General features: G+C 37.8%; 4 protein-coding genes across 9 annotated transcripts; 2 read left to right on the top strand and 2 right to left on the bottom strand.

Annotated features, from left to right (window-relative positions):
* Positions 1–1641: 1641 nt before the first annotated feature.
* On the bottom strand, positions 1642–6845 carry LOC114746638 (CLP protease regulatory subunit CLPX1, mitochondrial). The gene is made up of 15 exons (XM_028934869.1): positions 6198–6845; positions 5585–5646; positions 5313–5413; positions 5005–5084; positions 4421–4471; positions 3982–4056; positions 3805–3882; positions 3645–3701; positions 3303–3373; positions 3118–3217; positions 2901–3005; positions 2625–2687; positions 2292–2414; positions 1940–2077; positions 1642–1707 (listed from the first exon to the last, which is right to left on the bottom strand). The coding sequence occupies exons 1-15, from the start codon at positions 6753–6755 to the stop codon at positions 1642–1644; spliced, it is 1728 nt and encodes a 575-aa protein (XP_028790702.1). The 5' UTR covers positions 6756–6845.
* A 2665-nt stretch (positions 6846–9510) lies between these two features.
* On the bottom strand, positions 9511–13888 carry LOC114746695 (protein DEFECTIVE IN MERISTEM SILENCING 3-like). Of its 4 annotated transcripts, XM_028934958.1 has the most exons (8): positions 13674–13888; positions 12601–12714; positions 12272–12386; positions 11605–11842; positions 11293–11484; positions 10875–11195; positions 10572–10638; positions 9757–9885 (listed from the first exon to the last, which is right to left on the bottom strand). In XM_028934958.1, exons 1-8 carry the CDS (start codon positions 13692–13694, stop codon positions 9844–9846), a joined length of 1110 nt encoding a protein of 369 aa, XP_028790791.1. In that variant the 5' UTR covers positions 13695–13888; the 3' UTR covers positions 9757–9843. The 4 variants fall into 4 exon arrangements, with proteins under 4 accessions (XP_028790789.1, XP_028790790.1, XP_028790792.1 ...); XM_028934956.1 differs by lacking the exon at positions 10572–10638 and having other exon boundaries at positions 9511–9885; positions 13674–13885; XM_028934957.1 differs by lacking the exon at positions 10572–10638 and having other exon boundaries at positions 9511–9885; positions 12601–12943; positions 13674–13885.
* Positions 13889–17593: 3705 nt separating this feature from the next.
* Positions 17594–20977, top strand: LOC114746694 (protein IQ-DOMAIN 1-like). Of its 3 annotated transcripts, none has more exons than XM_028934953.1 (5): positions 17613–17935; positions 18049–18245; positions 19059–19352; positions 19564–19941; positions 20036–20977. In XM_028934953.1, the coding sequence occupies exons 2-5, from the start codon at positions 18156–18158 to the stop codon at positions 20684–20686; spliced, it is 1413 nt and encodes a 470-aa protein (XP_028790786.1). In that variant the 5' UTR covers positions 17613–17935; positions 18049–18155; the 3' UTR covers positions 20687–20977. The 3 variants fall into 3 exon arrangements, with proteins under 3 accessions (XP_028790785.1, XP_028790786.1, XP_028790787.1); XM_028934954.1 differs by having other exon boundaries at positions 18132–18245; XM_028934952.1 differs by having other exon boundaries at positions 17594–18245.
* Positions 20978–22699: 1722 nt separating this feature from the next.
* Positions 22700–23936, top strand: LOC114746719 (phytolongin Phyl2.1). Its single transcript, XM_028934996.1, has one exon. It carries the CDS (start codon positions 22903–22905, stop codon positions 23671–23673), a length of 771 nt encoding a protein of 256 aa, XP_028790829.1. The 5' UTR covers positions 22700–22902; the 3' UTR covers positions 23674–23936.
* The last annotated feature ends 182 nt before the right edge of the window (positions 23937–24118 follow it).

The following is a 24118-nucleotide window of genomic DNA, read 5'->3' on the forward strand; positions in this document are numbered from 1 at the left end:
GAAGTCTATTTAATTTGACATGTCATTCTTCTGCTAATAAATTGCACTATATTCCCTAATCATGGAAGTTACTAACATAAATTTTGAAGTATATTCAGTATTCACAGATTATAAATGAGTAAGTTGACGGCAAAGAAAAAAAAATCATAGAAGACTAAGGTTCTCTGTCCTTTTCGTCTACGACCTAAATTGATTGATAAAAATATATTTTACTCCATTAACTATAACTAAATCGTTGCCTTTGTACTGTAACTTTGATATGATTTCTAAACAAGACAAGGTGTTTAAATTTTCTAAAAGTACTCATAAAGAAGTACATAGCACTTAGACGTTTTTTTTTCCTCTCTTATATATCCTGTAAATTTTATTTCGTAATGTTTTTGCTCTGAATTATCGTCTGCCGTTAAGTTTAATCATTAACTGTATAATTTAATACTTAAATTTAATAGAGAATAACGATCAGGGTATTTTTGTTATAAAAATAAACTTTCAAGCATATGAGATCAAAAGACAAAAGCTTTTAGATATTGAATGCTCATTTGTGGATACTTATACGATATTTAAATGTCTTATCCCTTTCTAAATTTCACCAAATTCTTAATGTAATGCATTTGGGTTCTATTTTCTTTCGTTACATTCTGTACTGTAGCCTTTTTACTGATAAACTTTTTTGGAAAAATAACAAAAAATGAAGCTGAAAACGATTAAATTTCAAATTAGATTTGGTATCAACATGTTATTTGATGTTGAGAACACTGAATTTAAAAATGACAATTAACATTCTTTATTTAACATTTAGTAATTTTTTAACCTTTTTTTTAATTATTTTCTCATGTTTTTATTCCCCGCGGCATCCTTTTGATTGATAGTTGATAGTGCAAGCAAAGTAACGGAGAGACTTCCCACATAAATGATGAAGGTTACCGGTCGTATTGACTACTTTCTTTAGAGAACACGTGGCCATGTGACTATGGCAAATTCCAATTCCAGTAATAGGATGATCCACGAGGGGGGCCGTTAGCAGGAAGATAACGAGTGTTGTGTATTTTGTTATCTGCTCACTTCATTTTATTAAAATTATATAGTCCAAATTATTTCATCAGAACAGTCAGAATTTCAAATGCTCTCAAGTATTCTTTGTTTTTTTTTTGGGGGGGGGGGGAAAGAAAATCAAATGCAGGCTTCTAATCCTCAACATTATTGAGTTTAGTTGCTAATTGCTGAGTTGGATTACTCTGCAGCATGTTGGATGGTGTACTATGTGGGGCTAGAGATTGCAGAGAAGAATATACAGCATTAAAAATCCATGATGACATTTCAATTTCAGGAATACATTATTATGACGATGTCTTCAGATATAAATAATAAAATAATGATAGGTTCATTATATGTCAAAATAGACACCTATACTTTAGATCATTATGGTAAAGCCTGTATGCCCCCCATCTACTCCATTACATTACATTACAATAATAATAATAATATGTGAACCTCAGAGCAAGCAAACGTAGGCGTGATGAAATTCGGTTTGAGTTTAGGGGCGTTTACGTACCCGCAATGCCAGAATCCTCCACTTTCCAAATATTGTTCGCCAAGTTAACATCGCTCCGACATGGGATACAGCAGAAGCTTCAAGACATGTTACATGCTGGCGACTATGGAAGGAAGTTCTGCCTCTCCATTACCTCCACCTAAACTTTCCATGGCCTGTTACATACATGCAGAAGTAGGCATTAGTAAGTTTTTAGTGTTGGTAAAGTAAAAACAAGAATTAAGACCGAAGAAACAACGAAGCACTTATTATTAAGGCACATGCGCGTACTGAGATCATAATGGAAGCACCAATTCAAAATAAATCTCAAGTGTTCGGCCACGCTAATTCCCACATCAAGGGATTAAGGGGGAAAATAACAGTTTTGGTATACCAAACAATGCATACCTCTGGATTATGTCTGTGTTCTGAAAGATATCGATCCAATGCACCCTTACCATAGAGGATTTTGGCCCCACTTCCAACAGCCTCTTCATCAACAACAACAGCATCTACAACATCATCACCTGCTCTGGTATCAGGAATCTGCAGAAAAATTCAGGAGGGGCCAAAAAAAAAAAAAAAAACACCGAGATTCATAGCCATCTTTTTGCCAAACAGAGATTCATAATCTAAATGATAGTTTTATTATCAAGTTGTCTACAATACCCACCCACTCCGATCCTGTATGCAATATCTACACTCCACGGTGTACATGAACATTAAGATACGATTTAAAATTAAAATTGAAATCGCATACCTCATACATGGCATCTACTAATACTTTCTCCAATATTGACCGCAAGCCTCGAGCACCGGTATTTTTAGATATTGCTTTTCTGGCAATTGATCTTAAGGCCTTTTCTGTGAAATACAGTTTTACCTGGAAATAAAATAGGAATTTTCAGCTGAAGAGATTCTATCAGCATTAAATTTTTCAAATGATACGTCAATTACCCCATCCATAAAATTAACATGAACAAGCAAAAAAGATCCTTGATATGAACAATAAGATATGCAGACGGAACATGTGTTCTCCATATCATCTGCGGATAAGTCAAGGCTCACAAAAAAAAAAAAAAAAAAAACTTACACCATTCATTTGGAACATCTTCTTGTATTGCTTCCCAAGGGCATTTTTTGGCTTTGTGAGGACCTATAGAGCATTATATAATTGCGATTAAACACATGCAGATGATGCTTTTTTTTGGGTTTTTTTTGGGGGGGGGGATTTAAAATATTGAAAGAATTCACTTCTAAGAATACAAATTAAGCGAATAATGTCGTTAACTTCTGGAAATCAGAAGACATTTACAGGTACATCAGCGTGGACAGCCTGAGTAACATGAGGCACCTGGATATAGCCTACCTGAATGAGTTGATTTTCTGTTAAAGATGACAAACTGACGAGGACAGGGAATCTCCCAACAAATTCTGGTATTAAACCGTATGCAATAAGATCACTACTTTCAACCTGCCAAATACAACAATTTCAATCATCCAAATATCTGACAAATCAAAGCTAGCAGTAGTAAAAACCATTTTTCAAAGGAATTAGGTCTGTCATATATATGATGTTAACTTACGGTTTCCAATAATGATGAAGTAACAGCAGCATCAGTGACACCACCTATTCTCATATTTGCACGTACAGGTGCCCCAAATCCAATAGACGAATCTTGGCGCCTGCATGGGACTAAAAGGAGGCTTCACACTTCATTTTATTCTCACTGTAAGTATAAAACTAATTAATTTCCAGGGTTTGTGCAACCTTTCTGAGATTGTTTTCTCCAGGTCAACAAAAGCTCCTCCACAAATGAAAAGTATATTCTTTGTATCAATCTGTGAAGGAACAAAGATGAGTGAACAAATTCACCAAAAACAAACGATGAGCCAATACCTTCAATATGAAATAAATGCCGAAATAAAATCACATGTAAATAAACAAACTGGGACAAAAATGATAGATCAACAAAGAAAAATTTGTCAAGCACTGAACCATATACAACAAAATGATGGCAAGCACGTACATGTGCCCTAAACATACATAATTATCTGTACAAGTGTCTAAAGAAAATTCTAATTTTAAAAACAAAGGCTAATGCCCATATACCTGAACATTGTCACCTCTAGGATGCTTACGAGCCCCCTTCTCAGGAACATTGACAACCTAGGTAACAGATCAATACACAATAAATTAAACTGACATAAAAAAAAAATGGAAAGGAAAGAATATGACAGAAATTTTCCAAATCAGCGAGAAATGCACTTACTGTTCCCTCAAGCATTTTCAATAAAGCTTGCTGAACACCTTCCCCAGAGACATCTCTACTGATATTAATGCTCTCAGCCTAGAAAATAGACAATTGAAGAAGGGAAAACAACAGAAAGAAATGGTTTAAATTAATCAGAGAAAAGGAAAATGGGGGGAAGACATGACATGGTGAAACCTTTCTAGTGATCTTGTCAACTTCATCAATGTAAACAATGCCCTGCTGGGCAGCTTCCACATTGTAGTCAGCAACCTGAAAGTAATTTGACCTAATGTTACTGCCATCCATAAAATGAAAACGCAACAAAAAGAAAGGAAAAACAGCTCTAATTTATACTTAAAAGGGACTACAGTTAATAATACCGCAGACTATGGTTCAGAAATAAGCAAAGACGAATAAATACATCGTAAGCTAAACCCGTGCTGACAAATAACCACCCCGCAATGAATAGGGAGGGTATGGTAATGCTATGAATAACCCAGTATCAAATACTGGTAATAATATCAGCAAAAGAACGTTCTCCTATGCTTCTAGACATGTCAAGCTCCACTTTCTCCTCAGAAAGAACTGAGAAGCAAGCATGCTGTATTCAAATAACAAAGGTCAGAATATTTACCATAAGGAGCTTGCTTAAAATGGACTCGACATCTTCCCCAACATATCCTGCCTGCAACAACACGGCGTTGGGGCTATCATATACCAAAAATGATTTCTTCATATTTGTAACTTCCATTAAAAAAATAGAGGGATAATAATGTCCACGCAAATATGTCAAAATAACATGGCAGAAAATTAAATAAGAGAAAAGGAAATAGTATTTATGACCAAATAAATAAATGTTAACACACCCAACTTACAGTCAGGCCTTTTTGCATTTGATGAGACAAACTTTTCATGACAAATATTTCAGATCGTAACAATCTGTTTGCATTTATTATGTGGATGATTTTTTTGTACATGATACTATAGGATCACATAAATATGAGCATAATCCTTTTGTTGAAAAGTAAAGTTAAAGCAATCCTCACCCTCTGCTCTATCCTCAAAAGGGGAAGCAGTGCTATAAGGTTCATTGGGGCCTATGTGCTTCTTTTATAGTCAATGATTAAAAACCTCCACAAGAAGACAGAAAATGCTTTCTTTCTCTCTCTCCTTGAGGGGATCAAAAATTCTCATTAAACAGAAGTAAAGAATACTTGCCTGAGTTATTGTAGTTGCATCAGCGATAACAAAGGGAACATTCACAAACCGGGCCAAAGTTTTGGCAAGTAATGTCTTCCCTGTCCTTGAAATGGTGTAGATAATCAAGTTAGACTAGTAACCAGGAGTAACAAGACACCCATGATTAACAAACGAAAAGAAGGTGGAAAACAACTCAGCTCGAACGTTTTTCATCTCTTTTGAATTAAAACGTGATTTTAACGTTCTATTATATGATGAAAAATATAATACACAACCCCAGCTATAGAAACACTTACATTTGCTGAGAAAAGTAAAATTTGAATTACCTGAACCCGTTGGCCCCATTAGAAGAATATTGCTTTTCTCAAGTTCAACTCTTTCTTCATCAATAGCATCAGCCTTATTGGTACTTGAATCTCCTGCAGGCCTAACATTTCAGATAGTAAGAAGAGCATGTCAAAAGCAATTTCTACACGTTACCAACAAGGCCAACACAATAGAAAGATTGTTGTTTAACATGCGACCCAAGACAGCATGTGGAGAAAGAACAAGTGGGAAAAATGAAAGAAAAGGTAGCACAGTGAAATAATATACTAACTGCTTTTGAGACGATTCATGAAAAATTCTCTTGTAGTGGTTGTAAGCTGCCACGGAAAGTACCTGCATTTAAGGCATATATAATTAAGAAAACTGAGAAAAATTCTGGGAAAAGGAGTTCATCGTCCCGTTTACATCAACATTATAGTTTATAGAGGAATCATCGCCAAGGGAATATACTGACAGAAGCATTCATTGGACATACAACTTAACATTCTCCAAAACGATCACATAATCCACCAGATGTTGCCCCACACGGTCACTTCTAACTGACATAGTATTGCCACTTTATAAATAACCAACAGTAACTCCACTAACGCCCCGTGAATAATAATAATAATAATCAAATATCACCAATAGCTGACATTCTCAAGCATAAAAGTAAGACCTTCATGCAAATAACTAAATATTCAAAATGGCAGAGTACGGTTTACTAAAAGCATCGACACCGACATTGAATACGTGATAGAAACCACGGCATAGACAAAATATGCATCCTTTCAATATAAATTTGGAGAACTGTATCGTATCTAATACGTCTGTGTCCAGCACAAACGGATCCCCGTGTGGGTTGCAATGCAGACTAATTGAAACGGAACTGAGGAAAGAATCACCTTCTTAGCCCTCTCCTGCCCAATTACAAATTTATCGAGTCCTTCGCAAATTTTCTTTGGCGTTGGAATATTACTCCCCAAACTGGATCCACCAGAGAACTCGTCCTCAGAATTCGAGCCAGAATCAGTTCCTGAACCGAGACTACCATCACCTCCGCTGTCGCCACGAACCATATTGAAGTTCGAATTGTCCATCCGAATGTTAACGCCGTCCCCAGACCACAGTACTGGTGGCTCTCCATCGCAGTTAACAGTAAAATAAGACCTGCAACTCCATTTCTCACTCATTTTTCTATGAGAAATATTACTGGGATTTTGGTTCGTTCTGCGACCCTCTACAATATGAGTGCCGTTTTTTTCAAAGTGAAAGACGGGCTTGGACGAAGTGAACTGATAAGGAGTGATTATGAAGTGCTCATCCCTCTTTGTTCGGTGCGTAAAGTGAGAATTTACAATACGACTAGCATGCATATAGTTGAATACATAGTATCTGAATTGAGAGGCCGTTTCCTTGGAAAGTTTGGATCTAAGCACAGCGGCCATGTGAGTAGAGAGCATTCGGCAAAGTTGAGTTGGGATTAAGCTTGAAGAAGAGAATGTGAAGCGCGCCAAAATATCTCCGCCCCGCTGGAAGTCCGCGAAACAGAATCTCCAGGATAAAAGTAAGATATTTTTTGTAAAGACAATGTAATAGAAACCCCGACGCGACCAACGAATGCATTAGACTTAATTAGAAGACGACAGAGGTGGTTGGCCAAAAAAAAAAAGACACAAAAAGAAAAAGAAGAAGACACAAAAAGAAGAAGACAGAGATGGAAAAATATGGAACGCGTGAAAACAAGAGTATATGTAAATAAATCCCTTTTTTGGCAAAATATGTAAATCCCAGTTTCCAGGAATAACGCTCATCAGCTTAAAAGTACTTTTAAGACATGAAGTAAATATCTAGAGAAGATTATCTCCATTTGTTTAAAAAACACTTTTCATAATACCCAAACACCCTCTTATTTTTTTACCATGCTAACACTGCCTCAACGGCCCAATTTAATTTTTAATCGAAATACTATCATTATTGTCGGAAAATGATTTTCATTCTATGCTATATTTTATTAATTTAAATAATAAAAACAAAATTTCAGTCTCCCCACATCATTTTTCCTGAACCCTTCTAATTTCATTTCTTTTATGGGCTGACATTTTATGTATTCTACTTAAATTTGATTCATGCCGTTCCATGAAAGATTGTAGAGGTTTAATTATCAAAATTTGATTGATATAAATTAATAGTTTATCAAAGTATGAACCAAATTCTTGGGATTAAAAAAAGGAATCAGATTGTAACATTTAAATTATTATAATTGCATTCGATGAAAACTACGAGAATTTTTTTCCCCCTTAGAGATTAATTGCAAAACTGATCCAGATATCGCGTTTTCCCATAGTTATAATTAGCATCCCATTATTCTGTGCTATTTTATTTTATTTTTAAACGAATATTTCTATTCTGTATCTCGGCCATGAATATTCCTATTATTATCACACAACTCACACTCTCTTTCCTGGCAAAAAAATAATACTCCTCCGGTCCTTAATATAGGACCCAATTGTTGAGTTGATTTTGGTCCTAAATATAAGACCCATTTCTCATATTTATCAGTTTTCTCTAAATTACCCTTATGGATGCTCTCTCAACCATAATCAAGTGGAAGAGGGAGAGGGGGTATTAAGAAAGATGATTATGATGTTTTAGGAAAAATGTGTCACTTTTCTTATAATTAACTAACTTACCTAACTTCCTTAATCTAATCAAATTAGTTAAATGGGTCTTATATTAAGGACCGGAGGAGTAGAAACACATTCTCTTTTTTTGCCAAGAACAATCCCATTTCATTTAAGTACTAAACGTGAAAATCTCATCTAATAAGTACTCCTCCGGTCCTTAATATAAGACCAATTTAAATAATTTGATTAGATTAGAGAAGTTAGATAAGTTAGTTAATTATAAGAAATATGAAACATTTTTCCTAAAACACCACAATCATCTTTCTTAATATTTCATCTCCCTCTTTTATTTGATTATGGTTGAGAGAGTATCTATAGGGGTAATTTAGAGAAAATTGATAAATATGATAAATGGGTCTTATATTTAAGACCAAAACTAATTTAAGAATTGAGTCATATATTAAAGACCGGAGGAATATTTAAAATCTTTCTTTACTATATTATGAGGAACGCTTGATAAAAGAAATCTTTTTGTTTAATTAATTTTCTCAGCCCCCCCTCCGGGTCAACTGAATTGGCAGGACGTTTTGCTCCCCCCTAAAAAAAAAAAACAGAAGTAGTCTCTTTTATTATTTTTTGATAAAACATAGATATTTTTTTATTGAAGACAATCCTATTCGAGATACTGTTGGGCGCTAAATGTGGACAACTCTCCCAACAGAAATTCGAACCTTAGTTCACCACGTTGTGGGAGACTAACCCCTTTTACTATACCCAACCCCTGTTAGTGTCTCTTTTATTATTTTGAGTAAATAATATGGAAGTTATTTAGTTGTGGGTTGGGTTGAGTTAGAGCAAAACGTCCAGCCCAATAAATAATAGATGATGAGTACCATACTGGCTTAAATAATAGCACCACATAATTCACTTTAACATATAATAATGATTATATTTCGCTAATGTAATTAATGAAATTCACGCTGGCAAAAAAATAATAATAATGAAATTCACATCCATGACACTCGAGCCCGACAACAGTACAAATCGAAGGTGATGCAAAATAAGTATCTCATCTCAGCTTGCCTACATAGTTTTGTGCTAAAAGCCTAAAATAATTCCCAAGACATGCTTCCGGCGAATCATGGCTTCAAGCTTATCCAGAGGTTATTAGGATGGCTGCACCAATTTTGCTAAATCTGAGCATAAGCTCACTGCAAACTGAGCCACTACACACAGGCTCCATATCTCATCACTCGAGTGATGCATACTTTCAAGTAGATGATGTGATAACAAATATGACTTGGCTTAACCTTTCCAGTCGTCATTGAGTTTCCACTTTCCAGTAAGAAAATCTCGTTGATTATCATTAAGAACCACGTAGCAGAGTTGGAACATCCATACATTTCCGATTCAGAATATTCTCGTTAATTATTGATATCCCCTTTGCAGGGTTTGATAAGCCAAGCATCTTAAGATCCCAACGGTAAGCAATTTAGAATGCGCTTTAGCAAAAAGAAACAAACGAGAGAAGAACTTCGAAAAGAAGTTCACTAACTTATGTTGTTTGAACCCAACCACAATTTTGATAATATTTAAGCATCAAAAATTGAGTAAATTTATATTTCATTTTCATTTATTTTCCTTTGCAACATATAACATCTCATACGCGACCAAGTAGTATACGGATTGCGATTTCCAGACAGAATAAGTCTATTCATACATTCAGTTGAGAGGCATCACGGAGGCATTTACCTGAGTTGCATATGATGAACTTTCTGCTAAAAACTTCAGAAACTCATTCTTCTTTTTATTGAAACTGAACTTCGCTGCGTCCATCAAACTTTGTTCCCTTTTTATGTCCCCCAAAATCTTGTCCTTCTCCCCTTTCAAAACCCTCATTTGCCTCTCAATTTCATTGTAGCTATCAAACTCCACTGGGCTGGGGAACTTCACATCCACGTCTTCCCTAACATCATGGAAAAACAGGCCACACAAAAATAAAAGAAGAAAAACTGGTGAGTTATGATTATTTTGAACTGGCAACTATTTTCAATAGCTCAATATAACTTTATTGGACATAAGTATTCAATGATTTCATTCTTCAAGACAAACAGCATTATGAAGCCACAAGAATCAAGCTTAGCGTGGAATATTTTTTAACTGGTTTGAAGAACTGAAAACAAATTCCGGTCAGAAAACACAGAAATCAGATATTAAAGGAAGAACATACAGGACCAATTTACCACGTCCAACTCTTATGCATCGAGGTGCAATGTTGGCTGACAACATTGGTAGATGCATTTTCTTCAGTATTTAACATCAGTAATATAGACGATCCATTGAAATTTTTAGCACTTAGAAGACATTTTTTTGCAACTTTTGTTCTTGTGAGCTACAGTAGTTATCAGAGCCACAGCTTGAACCATATAACATAGAAGATATTTGGCAGGAAGCACTTTCAACTTTAAAAAAATAAAAATTCCTTTCTGAAATTGTCAAAAAGTACCCAAAAAATCCAAAATTAATATTTACTATTCAAGGGGGATATTATGATTATAATTTATAACATTTGAGGGCAAATATATACAAGATAGAAACTAAAAGGGGGAAAAACAAACAGAACAAAAGACAGCATATGCAAAGTAGACTTACCTTCTCTTCTCTCTCTGTTTTTTTTTTCCCCTCCAGCTGGCTTTGCTTCATTATCTGGCTTATGGGGCTTTCGATGCGTTTCAGTTAGAGAAATTCAGCATTACAGGATGGTTTTCTTGTTTTAACGAAATGTTTGTCTTCTTCATTTAGTTAGATATCTCAGAGAAGTGAACCATGACTATTATGGCAAGTTCAATCAGTGGGGTGGCATAATACAAGCATAAGTAGTCACATATGTGAACGAAAGAACAAAGAATTTTGATTTATGATGCATAAACTAAAATTTCGCATTCATCCCCTTACCTGTTGCCCAAGGAAAACACACCATTTGTCCTAATCATTCCTCCATCTAAAGAAACAGCCCCATCACTTATGCAAGGAAGCGCTTTCATCATTTCCGCCCTTGTCTGATATACTTGCAAACGTGAAAAAAGATTATGAAACAGAGTTTCTCTGAGACCATATCCACTGGGCGTTACACAAAATAAGTTCGAGCCGTCTATATTTATCATATTTACAGCAAAGCCGAGAAACCCAGCTGGACACTCCCCATTGGGTAGTCTTGGGTTTAAAATGTCCAGCCTTTTCTGTGGGTCATCAAGTACAAATTTACCAGCATATGGCCTACAGAAGAAGGGGAAAAAAAATCAGAACAGTATTTGGGAAATTCATTGATCCATTTCACCAATTAAAGACTAAATACGAGATCACGAAGTCATGCCTGAGAGATTCCAGACACATCACTATAAAACGACCATTCAAGGCCCTTCCAATTGAGGCGCCTAGTCCATGAAGACCAGAGCTCTTGTCTATGCAGCCATCGCTGTTATAAATTTCAAGAGCTTTAGCTCCTTCATAAGTCCTACAGACAATTGCCAGCATGGTCTCTACTCCTAGATACTCTGAGAAAAGCCTGCATTCCAAGTAGGTATAGTAAAGCACCTGCATGCATGCTTACATATTTCGAAACAGGAGGTTTTGAATATGTTAGCTGTTTCACAAACCAGAAGGTTAGCATGTAGACCAAACGTACCTACTAAGGTTATCATCCTCAACTTTCCCCAGGGTAGCAACAATACCCACAATATCCTTTGTCCATGAAAGATTAGATGCCTGAGTTCCATGATGAGTTTTCAGATGGCACAATAAACCAGCAGCAGATTTTTCATGTTGCAATATCTGCTCATTTATTGCCTCCTCACTTGTTGGCTGCAGATTGTCCGTTTTGCAATTCTTGGGCATGCTCGATGACTTATATTTCTCAAAGATATCTATTAAGAGGGTAAATAACACACACACACACACACGTGAAACTAGCTCTTCATTAATTTTTTTTTTGGGGGGGGGGGGGGAGGAAAGTTCATTGCAACGCTTTTTTAACAAATAACATTTGGGAGCCATTTGTTACACCATCATCTTTATCATAGTATCATGGATGTCAAGATGCATGCATTCGGCAATCTACTACACAAGAAACCTAAAGGCATCCAATATTGCAGGGAGACATAGGATGCTGCTATTCTGGGTGGTACCTCAAACCATAGAGATGCCATTATCATAAATTCACGGACTCCAACTCACTCTGTACACAAGTTAGAGTGCTCATGATACCTGGCATCTCATCCATTTAGATTGCCTTATCCATTATCAGAGTGTCAAACAAAGATAGAAAATGCCTTCAAAGGTAATTTTGGATGTACCTTGCAAACCAAGAATGGAATCGTCTAGTTTAGTCTTCTGAGTATTCAGAAGATTTAGGTTATCCTCATGCTGCTTAATTTTCATCCCTAACACTTGTAAACCATCTTGAAGTTTCTGCAAGCATTGCATAATGTGTGGTAAGTTTGTATTACCCATCGTCACTCAACTAAAATCAAGAGATCTGATAGGCATGCATACCTGGCATAAAGCAAAATGAAGCCAATTGAGTAACAAACAATTATTGTAAGACAAAAGAAATCCATTCCTACTGATAGATTCAACAGCACAAAATGTTTGAAAAATAAAAAATAAAAATAAAAATTCCAACCTGGGAATTTCGGATTATGGACCCTGCCTGTATAAATCCACCACTTTGCACATTGCCCTGCGCATCTATATAGGTTTCATTTGCATCTACGGGCACCAAGGCTGACGAAACAGGCTGTCCATCCATCTCAATGAATAAGCATTTGTCAAGTATCCAAATAAAGACTAGAAGAGACACTAAACCATAAATGGTCGGACAACGTCTTACATAAACAGGAAAGTTAACTTCTTCCCTGCTCTTTCCTTTCTTTCATTGGATACACAAGTACAGAGCGATGAAATTTTGCTCCGCCGAAAGATCAGCACTATATAAGGCCACTAGATCAAATTCTATCAGGTAATCTCTACCGAGAGTGAAACCGGGGTGTTTGTGTATATTAAATATTAGCAGAGAAGGTTGACAGAAAACAAAAACAAATATGTTGGTATATGAAAATATGTATATGTGGCGATGAAAATAGATGATAAATCATAAGTGACAACCAATATAAATATTGGAGCATATCACAGTGACCCGCGGGATTACATTTACGCAGCATATAGTGCCAACTCGTTTTGATGCTGTCAATAAGAACATGACCAAAAATCTTTTACGCCTATCAGATCATTATAATGCGATCCAAAACACGCGAAATCAATAAGTCATACAAAAATTTATGGTAAGGGCTCTCTCTCACATATTTGCGGAAATGCTAATCATCCTAGTCTATCCATAATGTATATGACTTTATGTCCTTGTTTTGTTATATGGTACCAAAGGAGGGAACCCCAAATTGAGTACTGAAAGACTAAAGTAAACTGAAATTAAAAATGAAAGATCAATTAACAAACGCAGAAGAAACAACTGACAACGAACGCTCATGTTCGAAGAATTGGGGATTTCTTTCATTTCTGACAGGGTAAAAAGAAGCATGAACTGTAAAATGGGATGGGTGACAAATGCGGCAAAAAGAAGACGGAAAACAATAATTTGAAGTTGCAGGACCACGCCGCACAGGAAAGACCGGAGCAGTTCAAAGATACCAGATAAGAGATATTATGAAAAAGAAGAGGCATGCAGAGGAAGGAATTCACCTGTTTGCTGGGTTGAAACATTTCTTCGAAGTTTAGAGTGAGGGAGCGTTCCCTGTCTCTCTCACCCGCCTTGCGGGCCCTGCAATTTCACATACGAACAGGGCAGTCAAGCTGAGCTTAAAAAGGAAGAATCCCTCCTCTCCCGCTGCCACGGTTCGATCTGGGGATTTTAGCACGAAGAAATTAAGAGCATGAATGTGTGTGTGGAAGTTGATTTATAAATTTCCCCCGGTCAAAGGACAAAAAGACGCATAAATTTTGATGAGTTGAAATGTCCGCTGCTGAAAAATAGTGTCAAAACTCAAAACTCACCATCTTGCGCCCTTTTTTTTTATGCCAGAAACAATCTTGCGCCCTTTCTATTAGTATTTCTTTTTTTTTTTTTTAAATGAGAATAGTGTTCATTCGTATTTTAAACGAACGTTGCCAAGCGGCGAGCGGAGGATCACGCGCTTTTCTGTTTTTAACCTGAACGGAAATTTTGGCGACGAAAAGCGGAACCTCCGCTTACTGAATTAAGCCTCGATTTACATTTTGTTTCTATTTTTTTTTCAAAATATCACTAAAATCACCTAATATATCTGATTAAAAATGATAGTTTATGGGATCAATATAAATTTCAAAATTTGTGATAAATAATCAATTTGACTAATCTTTTTAATATTTTTAGATTAATTACCAAGCTCTGAAGATAGGAATCAGTATATTAATATTAGTAAATATAAGTGCTTCCCTTTTACCTTCACGCTTTCAGTGTTTCATTCATGCACGCACGCAAGATGGATCCATCCATATAAAATATATAAGACTTATCCATATTCATTAAATTATACAATTCATACAAATTATAAGCCTCGTCACTGTTGGCCAAAAAAAAAAGCCTCGTGATTGATTTCACAATAAATCAACTCTATTGTTCGTAGAGTATGAGATTTTTTTGGCCAGCAATTAACAGAGTATGAATATGATACTACTTCCAGTCTTAATTATAAGACTTCATTTATAGATCATAAATAAAATCTTATAATTAAGACACATTTTAAAATGTGCAACCGCATGAAGAATAACATCAAGCTGATTTATATAATAAAATCAATTTATGTTTCATCTGACTATTGTTAGACCCAACCAATGAACATGCTGGCTCGATGTTCAGTGATGTATTTACTCTAATTCTGACTATGACAAACTACTTAAAAACGTGGATCAATATCATGCAATTTAATTTTAAACAATAATTTGGTTTGAAAAGGTATATTCAGCAACGAGAATACTTAAAAATTACTGAGCCACCGCGGGTCCTAACTAAATATGGTGCGGAAGTAGGCATATAAAATAAAAAATCATCTCAATTTACGTGAAAGTATTTGTATCGAAGGGTACAACGCTACTTCCTAGTTCCCATCTTTTGGGGCAAACGGTGATCTTGGCAGGTAGGGCGAATTTTAACATCGGTCACCTGCTTTAGGGCCTCCGCAATTTTAAATTTCGATCATTTCACGGGGACATTTGAACGTGGGTAATAAGTGGGCCTGAATGGCATGGACTTGGGCCCAGAAGCCATGTACTCTGAACAATAACTGTTTTTTCCAGAGCTTGCCCCTCATCGATCGGGTTCGTGGCCGAAGCCTGAAAGTCCGCTTTTCTTTTCATTTTTTTGTTCTTAAATTAAGTTTAACATTATTATTATTTAATAATTTAAAATGATCACCTCGTACTGACATAGTGACATTCAAAGAAAATACAAGTAGAGCCTGAAAGAACTAATTATGAAACGGGAAACAACATATAAAAATAGGAAAAATAAAAGAAAACCTACAATTTAGCCAGTAACAGTGATTTGGCTATGGATGCTGATGATGCACAGAGACAGCATGGACTATCGTTTTTTCTCTCCCAAGGAGGTGGCTGGAGGAGGAGGGAGAATGAGCTGTCACCCCAACAAGACGGTTGGTTGCACCAAACCTGAATTAGATGTAAAGTAACGTTAATGGACCATGATTACATTCAGTAGTTGAATAACCTGTTTTTGTGTCATTTGACCGCCAAATCAAATTAAAAGCACTCATTCACTCTCCGCGACAGAAGCAGATAAATTAGCGTACGTGCCACTCATCTCTCGTCATACCTATCCCCTTCCCAAGTGCGCACACTCAGCTGGCAAAATACGGAATACACTGCCTTACCAAATACACGTAGATATATTTGCAAATATATAGTAATCTCATTAATTCTGAAAATGTTGCTTACAGTGTCATCATTAAAATGTAGTACGACGGCGATGATGGAGTGGAGAGGGGAAGAGGAAGAGAAGAAGCTGGAGGGCATGAGTGTAATTTGGGAATCTGGCGAAACACGGAGGAGGATGTGAGGTGGGAATGGTTCGTGATTAAAGAAGAAGCAGTGAGAAGGAAGATATTTATGATGAAAGGGGCTGCTCACCAGAAATGAATCCCCGCATATAAATGAGGAGTAAAGCGCAAGACGTACCCCTCCCACCTCTCAAAATGTGAATTCATGCCCCTATTTTCAATGACTTCTGCTTTGCGCTGGCTATTTTGTTTAGGAAAAATCGTTATGAGGTTTAAACATATAATATAATGGCCCCAAATTTCTCACAGCAAATGAGCAGAATGAAACCTGCTGCTATTTTCTCATTTCATGTTAGTTAGTAGCATTTACTGGCGGCGAAATTTTTGTTACAACTTCATAGTAGGTTTTTTCTTTTAAAAAAATTTAATCTTTTAGTTCTTATAGTTTTAACACATATGTATATCAGTTTTTATACTTCGACTCGATACAATTTAATTCTTATAATTTTGATTTGGTTATAATTCAATCTGTGAAGTTTGACTCGCGGTAGCTATAACCGCTGCCACAATAATTATTTGGGCGTCGGCTCCCTGTTAAGCAGGTAACTGGGAATAAACAATAAAGGATCACGCTCATATCACACCAAATATGCCCTTGTGACCTCCAACCGCCTCTCATCTTCAACCAGTGGCAATATAAATCACGTACCGATACGGGTCATCTTATAACATACAAAATACGATTGTTGACTCATTCTGCCGTCACCTATGAATCACAATTACAAGAAGACGTTCATTATCACCCTCGAAAGGTTGGGACCCATAAATGGAAGCAGCGAAATCGGTGAAAATAGACAGTGCAGCTTAGCTCGTGACCTCTCCCCACTCGCTCCCTCCTTTCCATCCACCACACCTTTCATTCTCTATTGCCGCACACTCACCCTTCTCTCTCTCTCATTTTCTTCTCATGTCCCCCAGTCTATCATACGTTCATAATTTGGTTATGCCCCAACACAAATATTATCTTGTTCCAACTCTATCAATGTGTCATGCAAAACCCCTACTTGATCATTTCTTATGCTGATTAACTGCGGACATAACATAAATTTTATCCAAGCTGGTTACAGCATTAAAAAGGATGAAGTCCCCCCCCCCCCAAAAAAATCACCTCATTATATTAAATATTCAACGAGGCGCAAAAGAACAATTGCGTCGTTAGTACACCTTAATATAAATCTGCTAACTACCGCTCTTTAGTAACTTTCAAGCTAAAACTTAACCCCACCTTTTTTTTTTTTTTTCCTTTTTTCACCTTGTGAAGTCTAGCTTAATTATATGTTTGCCATCCACGCCACTTACCCCATATATGCTTACAACCTCACGCCCACATATACATATCCTTCACACGGAATCGAATCGAAATATATATACAGGAGGGTTTTTTTTTTTTTGGTTTGGGGGGGGGGGACAAAGCCTGTTACATGCTAATTAAAACTCGCCAGAAAACATATTATTAGGGAAACAAAATCCCCGCATGCAGCCAGAATTTAATACGTACGTAGACTGTTAAAAAAAAAAGAAATTAATAAGTAGATGTTATGTTACGAAATGCTTTTATGTAGTACAGGATAAATCATAGCCATGCGCGCACTGGAGACGGGGAAGAATTTTTCAAATAGGAAGCCATCCGGAAGACATTTTGGTGACGTGTCAGAACTCTATTTGTCCAGAGGCCTCCACTACGGAGGATCACATTCTCTAACGCCCGTGTATGGAATAAATACCAACGGCGATTGCGCGGGCTCACAGTTACTGATTTCTCTCTCCGTTTCTCTCCGTTGAAGCATTCTCTCAAATGACCAAACTTTACTTCGGCATGATTCTCAGATATGCCACCCACACTATGTAGAGTTTCCGCCCGAGTGATCCAAAACACCGTATTCATTTCAGGTTTGTTTCGGAGCTCATCTCCCTCCTTTTCAGTCCATCTAAAACTGATTGCCTGCGTGTGAAATTCAGTGGTGACATAGATTTGTTAGCATATGGTAATGTTGTTAGAATAGTGATTATATTGTAAGGTTGCTGAGAATGTATATTTCGGGCCTTGACGTGGATGAATTTGTCGTATAAATGATGGCATATTAAGAGGCCGACGATCTTTTCGCCGGAGATGGGGAAGAAAGGAGGCCGATGGTTCTCGTCAGTGAAGAGAGTTTTCAAATCGTCTTCTAATAAGGACTCGTCGGCGCCGGCGAGGAAGGTGATTGTTCCCCTGTTTTGCCCATATAGTTCTTGTTTAACAGTTTTTATCGGAGACTTCTGACATTTAATTTCCCGTTCATTGAAACCCGAAAAACGGTGACACTTGAAGTTAACGGAGGGATCCGTTAAATAATATCTTTAACAACTTGAATAATGCGTATCGGATATGTCAAATTTGGCACCAATATTAATAGGAGGATTGGCTGATGGATATGTATCTCTATAATTCAATGCTGTTTTGATCATACCTATGTGTATGAAGCATTTTCTCGCCGACTGCGCTGCTTAGATATCTTTATTTATTATTGATTGCAACTGGGAACTAAACTAACCCATCTCCCCCAAAATTAACAAACCTCAAAAAAATATCACAATTTGATATTCCGCAGCTAAAAGTAATGGCATCATCAAACTCTACCTTACGCATTGAAGTCCACTTTCTTCATCGCAACCTGAGTAAATGAACATCTTAGTTGTTTCTGTTGTCTTTTATATGCTCCCACGTAAATGCTGAGCTGCCTGGTCCTTTATCTTTAATCAGGACCATGAACCCCATACAGGAAGTGATCATGTGTAGGTATGGTCCACTATTATGTCAATATGTATCAAGTAATTATGCTAGGATACATGACACACAGCTATCATGCCACCCAAACCCATCATCATTCATCTCGAATCCTTGATCATCATGTGGCTCCTTTGTTAGATCCCAAATCATCTTAACATATTCTGCTTGTCACTTTCTCCTCCTATCATGCAAATGATTGCTGAATGATTGGGAGCTGAATGCTGGGAATTACTCGGGTTTCAGAAGGACAATGAAAGAAGACAGCCCGAAGTGGCAGAGGTTGTGTCTTTGGAGCATTTCCCTGCGGAGAGTTCTCATGATGATGTCATCACCAACGAGAATAGTATAGCATCCACGCCAGTGACTGAAGATAGAAACCATGCCATCGCCGTGGCGGCGGCCACAGCTGCGGCGGCAGAGGCTGCGGTTGCAGCGGCACAAGCAGCAGCCAGAGTTGTTCGATTGGCAGGTTATGGCCGCCACACTAAGGAAGAAAGAGCAGCAACTCTCATTCAATCATTCTACAGAGGCTACCTAGTAAGACTTTCTCATTGTCTGCTCAGCATACACGCGATTTCTGTCAACTTCCTACTTTACGAGGCAATTCGTAGCACAAACTGTCAGAGATCACCCTAAATGATGATAATATCATCTGCCTTCAAAGTTTTACAGTATATGCTTTTTCCGTTTTTGGTACCCTGTTATTAAAATGCTGCCCAACTTGGGGCAATGAAATCAAATTGTGCAGGCTCGACGTGCACTGCGTGCCTTGAAGGGATTGGTGAGGCTGCAAGCACTTGTGAGGGGGCATAATGTGCGGAAGCAAGCACAAATGACAATGCGCTGTATGCAAGCATTGGTTCGAGTACAGGCAAGAGTAAGAGCTCGGAGATTCCAGTTGAGCCAGGAGCGACTTCAGAAGACAGAGGAGGAGGAGGGGGAGGAGTACGAGGAGAGAGAATTCGAGGGTCAAGTTCCAAAGCCTATGAGCCCCATGAAAAGGATTGACCTGAATAGGTGGGACAATGGGCATCATGGCAGCCAGAAAATCCAGGAAAATGATGCCCGCAGACACGAAGCAGTAATGAAGAGGGAGAGAGCTCTGGCTTACGCTCTGAACCCTCAGGTTAGGAGATTTCCTTTTGGTAGGCGGAAGGGCACCGAATCTTATCTCCCTTTTTTCCTCTTAAACTAAATCCGCATGTATTTGCTCTTTGCAGCAACAGCAGAAGCCATTTCTGCCCTCGGACCCCAATGACAATGATGTCGGAACCATCCGGTACAACAACGAGCGTGAAAAGGCCCCGTGGGGTTGGAACTGGTTGGAGCGTTGGATGTCATCACAGCCGTACAATGTCAGGAACGTGGGGCAGCGTGAGACTTCGTACATGGCCCTTGCCACCACAACCACCACCACTACCGACGACATGTCTGAAAAGACGGTGGAGATGGACATGGTGGCACCTTTAGGCTCAAGCAACATCAGCGCTATGGGCCTGATGAACCAGGAGTTTCTGGATTCAAGCCCAATGTCCAACAGAAAACACCATCGACAATTCAGTTTAAATGCGCCCAGCTATATGGCTCCGACCCAGTCCGCGAAAGCCAAGGTGCGAGGCCAGGGGCCGATCAAGCCACGGGGCTCGCCTGGGCCCCAGTGGAACTCATCCACAAAGAAAGGGCCTGGTGTCGGATCGATGTGTGATTCTTCAAGCTCTGGCGGAGGAACGTCCGGTTACAAGTTCCCGAGGAGCCCCAGCCCCAAACTTAATGGGAGCCGCCCGCAGTCTAGGCGGATTGCAGGCAGCAGCCCGGATTATCCTGGGTTTGAGGACTGGGCACTTCCTCTCGGAGGCCATGGTTGGGCATGATGTAATTTGAGTGTGCTGGTTTCCATTGTCAAGAACATGTTAATTATTGTTATTATGGCATGGAATTGGAATGTGTGGAGGTTGGTGAAGGAGATTTCATTCATGTCATGGACGACAAATTTTGAGATTTGTAAGAGAGGAACCCGTTTCATGTTGTGTCAACTCGTAATGCTTGTCTCCGCTAAAAATGCATCTTAATTATGTATGGCGAAAGCACCGGGTAATGCTGTTCATAGAGACCAGGCTGTAAAATGTTTCTCTTCAATAATTCTTCTCTGAAATGCTTTATTATATGTCTCTTCGAGGAACTGCTCAGCCCAATGTAATCGTGGGCCCATTGCTAAGGGATCATATCATAAAGTATTATTTGCCCCGCTGATGATGAAGATGAAAATTATAATGGAGCAAGCATTTACATGTTTATACAGTACTCCCTCGTTTTATCACACTGTACGCTTCCCTCGCGTTAAAACTTGAAAATGAAATACCCTTTGCTGCTTTGCATCTTCAAATTTGGGACCTGTTCACTTCACTGAATTTCTAATTTCCTTTTTTGAAAAATTGCGTGTTTTGCTTTTTGATTTCAAATAAAAATAGTATTTTTTATTTCAAAGAAAAAAAAAACCCTTTTACTTAAATTTTGTTCCATATATTTCAGAGATAAAATTAAATATATGCGTGTGTAATAAATAGTACCAGCTAAATACAACTTACTGAGTTTCTTGTTAATGAACCTCCAAGGCCAGGTAATCCCGCGCCATTACCTTCCTCATTCTCTCCTTTCCGAGTAGGAGTGGAAACAGGTCAGGCCAGGTCAAGCCTCACCCTTAACAGGCCTGGCCTGTGGTGAGGCCTGTTGGCCTGAGCCTGGCCTGCAGCCTGTGAAGGGCCTTTTAATTGGCATGAGCCCGGCCTGTAATCAGGCCTGGTCTGGCCTGTGGCCTGTTAAGAGGCATGTTTTTTTAATAAATTTTAAACACACATAAATCAATTCAAAATTATAATAATTCAACCTAATTGATCTAAAATACAAACAAAAAATATGAAATTATCAAATTAACACAATTTGTAAAACATGTCCCCTTAGGCCCAAAAAACAAATCTAATATGAAAAATTATTAGAAAACATAATTTCATTCTGATATAAAAATATCACTTCATCCAATCTCTAGTATAAAAATTAGTTGATGACTAGATCTAGTTTAAAATATGAAACATCCTTAATCCCTTTTATATTTTCAATTTATCATTTATTGATACTAATTTACTAACAAAATGATATTTGATATTGTTGTTACACATGATTGTTTTTTTAAAAAAATATTACAGTTATTATAATTTATTTATTTATTTAAATTAATTAAGTAACTATTATAATAAGAATTAGATTGAGCACACATATTCACGGTCTAAAACATAATAGGTCAATTCTATATATATATATATATATATATTCTATAAGCATGGATCAAATAAATGAATGATGCTTTTTTTTAATGCACTTATGTTTTCTTTCTCTGTTCAAATATGTATCATTATACATACATCGATTATTTTTATTATAGAGAATGGAAATGAAATGACGCATGCAATAGGCTCTAGATAACACGTTTATGTGTACAGAGTTTTCTCAATTAACCAATTAGAATAGCAAAGCCCTCCTATCAATTTATAATTTTAACATAAAAAAAAAGATAACAGGCCCAGGCCGCCTGACAGGCCTAACAGGCTTACTATCAGGCCTGAGCCTGGCCTGATAAAGCAAACAGGCCTTTATACAGGCCTGAGCCTGGTCTGATATCTAAACAGGCCAGGCCATTTATAGGCCAGGCCACAGGTCCCTGACAGGCCGCCTGACCTATTTCCATCCTTATTTCCGAGGAAGCGAGTCCAGCTGTCCCTTTTTTAAAAAAAATATATTTTATAAATTTTAAACCACTTTACCTCCCTTCAATTTCTCGCCATTCCGAAACCCTAGGTTCAATTACAGAGTAAAATGATGATTGAGAATTTTAGAGGCAGAGCCAAAGTATGTGCAGGCAGAGACTGAAGTTTCTTTCTCCATCGAACCCAGTGCCTGGATGCAGGCGATTCCTCGGGAAGCCCTCCGTTGGGACAAGAGCTCCCCTCAATCGGAGCTTCTTCTCTGAATCCCTGTTTCTCGTGCCGTTCTGGCTCGTTAATTGCATTTCTCTGCTTTTGTTATAGTTCCCTCGATGGTTTCAAATCCGAATTTCATCCATTACGCCTGCATTGCGAAAGGAACCACAATTCTCGCCCAACACGGGTCCAAGGAACCACACATCGAAGAATTAGCGGCAAAATGCCTTGAGCAAGCTCCTCTCCACCACTCCATGTTTTCTCACACTGTTAAGAAAAGGACCTATGCGTTCCTAATTGATCAGGCATTTGTCTCTTTCGCGATTTTCGATGATAAGCTCGTGAAATCGGAGGCCCTTTGGTTTTTAGATCGCATCAAGTGTGCGTTGGACGCGATATTGGAAGGCAGGTCTGTCACGGATTCTGATTATTTCTCGCCGCTTTGTTTCCAAGCTCAATTCGATCCTATCTTTGGAGAATCAATGGCCTCGGGTTTGCAATCGGAAAAGCCACTGCAAGGCGAAAACAAGAATGATCGAAATCCGAGCGTAGGGTCCGTGAAAGGGAAGAAATCGGTGATGGTACCTTTGCTGGAGCAGCCTGGTAAAAGTTTGAAGAAGAAGAAAAGGGTGAGCACAGAAGGCAATGGAATTGATGGTAATGATGCTCCGATGGAGAATAAATTGGATGTGGGTGATGATATAAATCGTGGCACCAGAGATTTTGCCTGGTCGGTACCCAAGGGGGCGACCGGCGATCGACAAAAAGCAAAGCAGATATGGAAGAAACATGTATGGATGGTGCTATTGCTGGACATATTTGTTTGTGCAATGCTATTTGTAATTTGGTTATGGGTGTGCAGAGGGTTTAAGTGCATGCAGAGTTGAATTCAAAACAAAAATGGTCTCTCTCTTCTTTAGGGATTCTTCGCTTCTTGTTTGAGTTATTTCTCCTGGAAATTGCTTGAAAACCATGAAATGCTGCGCTATCATGCATCGACATCGATCAATGTTAAAAAATGGGTATATTTCTCAAATAAGCAATTGAGGATTCGGTGTGATTTGGCTCTTTTTATTTCTTTCCATTGGAAATTTCTTTCCCTTGATAGAAATTACTTACTGAATATAGATATATATTGTTGCACATCCATGATCATCATGTTTTCTGGTATGAAACAACCATTTGATTTGAACAGTTTTTTAAAATCGCAGAATTCGGATATGACATGCAATATATCGTGTTTAAGCATCCCAAGGCCTCAGATCAATGATGCATGTCTCTTTTTATTTCTTCGAATTTGCCTGAAATATGGCTTTTTACGATATCATTTAC

The sequence above is a fragment of the Neltuma alba genome, unplaced genomic scaffold, assembly GCF_004799145.2.
Source record: "Neltuma alba isolate B1F8T4 unplaced genomic scaffold, ASM479914v2 tig00005084_pilon, whole genome shotgun sequence".
NCBI classification, from domain to species: Eukaryota; Viridiplantae; Streptophyta; class Magnoliopsida; order Fabales; family Fabaceae; genus Neltuma; species Neltuma alba.